Source organism: Rana temporaria, chromosome 1 (genome assembly GCF_905171775.1).
Source record: "Rana temporaria chromosome 1, aRanTem1.1, whole genome shotgun sequence".
NCBI lineage: Eukaryota > Metazoa > Chordata > Amphibia > Anura > Ranidae > Rana > Rana temporaria.
The window spans coordinates 179,475,744-179,478,243 of NC_053489.1; the positions used below are offsets into that span (position 1 = coordinate 179,475,744).

Sequence of the window (2,500 nt, forward strand, 5' to 3'; positions counted from 1 at the left end):
CTGCCAGATCCTCTTTCATAGAAGCTCTTAAGTCAGACTTTATTATTTTTAGGGCTGAAAATAATCTTTTGACACTGACTTGGGTGGGTGGCATTGCAGTAACTATTCTGGCCACATCACTAACGATCTCTGGATAAACAAGGATGGCTTCTTCAACAGTAAGTTTTGATGAGCGATCATACTTTTCAACTTCTTTTAGTGCTTTATAAAACTCCTGTTGGAATTTTTTTATTTGGACACTTACTGGTTCTCTAACATGCGTTCCCTGTAAAAGCAGAACACAACACTATGGAAAGTATAAGTATTGCAGCTCCTAATTGTGCGTTGCGTGCCATATAGTGAAGCACATGAAAAGCATGCTTCTTCACGGTCACTTAACGTGTTTGTTTTCTGGTTACGTGAGGCACTGCATGCATTGGTCTTTATTCTTACAGTAGAGAAGTCATTAATTATAACTTTTTGTGAATTGGGACATTTAAACTTGCTTTTTTTTTTTTTTTTTTTATTCCAATCTAAATTTAGTAGGAGTCGGTGCATTGTTTGCTGACTCCGACTCCAGGTACCCAAAATTTCCCCCGACTCCTCGACTCCGACTCCACAGCCCTGGTTTGCAGTTCCAGTTCCAAAAAAAAAAAGTTGAACAATGATAACAGAATAAACCTATAAAAATGACAAGGGGGACTCAAAAGAACAAAAACGGACTGCATCATATATGTAATCTTCTTCTTTTTTTTTTTTTGTTAATTGTACACTTTCATTGTCTTGTGATAGGTGGGTTTTTGTCTGGGAGAAAGGCTACCAGGAATTTGACACAGTGGTTAGCTCCGTGACCTCCAAAGTGAAAGGCGTTGCCGTGACGAACACATCGGACCTGGGATTGAGGCTTTGGGATGTTGCTGATTACATTATACCTGCCCAGGTGTGTTTTATAATCCTTTACAAAACCTTCCTTTAATCGTTCATGACTAAGCCTATTTCTGACAATTGTTTGCAAGTTAAAATCCATATTTTTTGCTAGAAAATGACTTGGAACCCCCAAACATTATATATATGGCGATTGTTGCAATATTTTATGTCACACGGTATTTGTGCAGCAGTGTTTTAAACGCAATTTTTTGGGGAAAATTTTACTTTCATGAATTAAAAAAAAAAAAAAAAGTAAAGTTAGCCCAATTTTTTTTTGAATAATGTGAAAGATGTTACGCCGAGTAAATAGATGCCAAACATGTTACACTTTATAATTGCACGCACTCGTGGAATGGCGACAAACTACGGTACCTAAAAATCTCCATATTTTTTTTTTATTTTTTTTTTTACAGTTACCAGGTTAAAGTTAGAGGAGGTCTACGGCTAGAATTATTGCTCTAGCTCTGACGATCGCGGTGATACCTCATGTGTGATTTGAACACCGTTTACATATGCGGGCGCAACTTCATATGCGTTTTCTTTGCTGCGCGAGCTTGCGGGGACGGGGGCGCTTTTAAAAAAAAAAAAATATATATATATATATATATATATATATATATATATATATAATATATATATATATATATAATTTATATTTATATTTTTATAATAATATAAAAAAAAATGAATTTGATATTTTTTTTATTGCTGTCACAAGGAATGTAAACATCCCTTGTGACAATAATAGATGGTGACGGGTACTCTTTATGGAGAGATCGGGGGTCTAAAGCGCCCTCGTCCCTGTGTACTTGCACGCAGAAGCGAGTGCATACATAATTCCAGCACACATTTGAAAATGGTGTTCAACCCACCCATGTTCGGTATTGCCGCGAGAGTTCGAGCAAGAGCAATAATTCTAGACCTCCTCTAACTCCAAAACATGTCACCAGTAAAAAGATTTAGAGCATCGCCTATGGGGATTTTTAAGTACCAAAGTTTGACGCCATTTCAGGAGCGTGTGCAATTTTGAAGCGTGACATGTTAGGTATCTATTTACTCGGCGTAACTTCATCTTTCACATTATGCAATTAAATTGGGCTAACGTCACTGTTTGGTGTTTTTTTCTTTTTATAGCATGAAACTTTTTTTAAAAGCATTTGGAAAATTACTGCTCAAATACTGTGCAACGACTGCCATTGTATTCTTTAGGGCAGGGGTGTCAAACTGGCGGCCCTCCAGCTGTTGCAAAACTACAAGTCCCATGAGGCATTGCAAGGCTAACAGTTACAAGCATGACTCTCACAGGCAGAGGCATGATGGGACTTGTAGTTTCGGAACAGCTGGAGGGCCGCCAGTTTGACACCCCTGCTTTAGGGTCTCTGCTAAAAAAAATATGTTTGGGGGGCTCTATGTCATTTTTCTAGCAAAAAAAATCAATGATTTTACATGTAGGAGAGAAGTGTTAGAATTGACCTGGGTGGCAAGTGGTTAATATTTGCAAACAAAAAAAAAATGAAGGTTTCCTATTTAAAATAAGCTGTGAAGTTGGTAAAACAGTGATATCTGAACCGATATAATCATACAATTTGTAGTG

The 2,500-nt window shown here is 37.2% G+C and overlaps 1 protein-coding gene across 1 annotated transcript in view; it reads left to right on the forward strand.

The window, feature by feature from the left end:
• The window catches only part of P2RX4 (purinergic receptor P2X 4), a 66,623-nt gene that overhangs the window by 12,756 nt on the left and 51,367 nt on the right, over positions 1–2,500 (forward strand). The window contains exon 2 of the mRNA XM_040346812.1: positions 772–919. Coding sequence (XP_040202746.1) covers positions 772–919 — 148 coding nt within the window. The remainder of the gene's footprint in view (positions 1–771; positions 920–2,500) is intronic.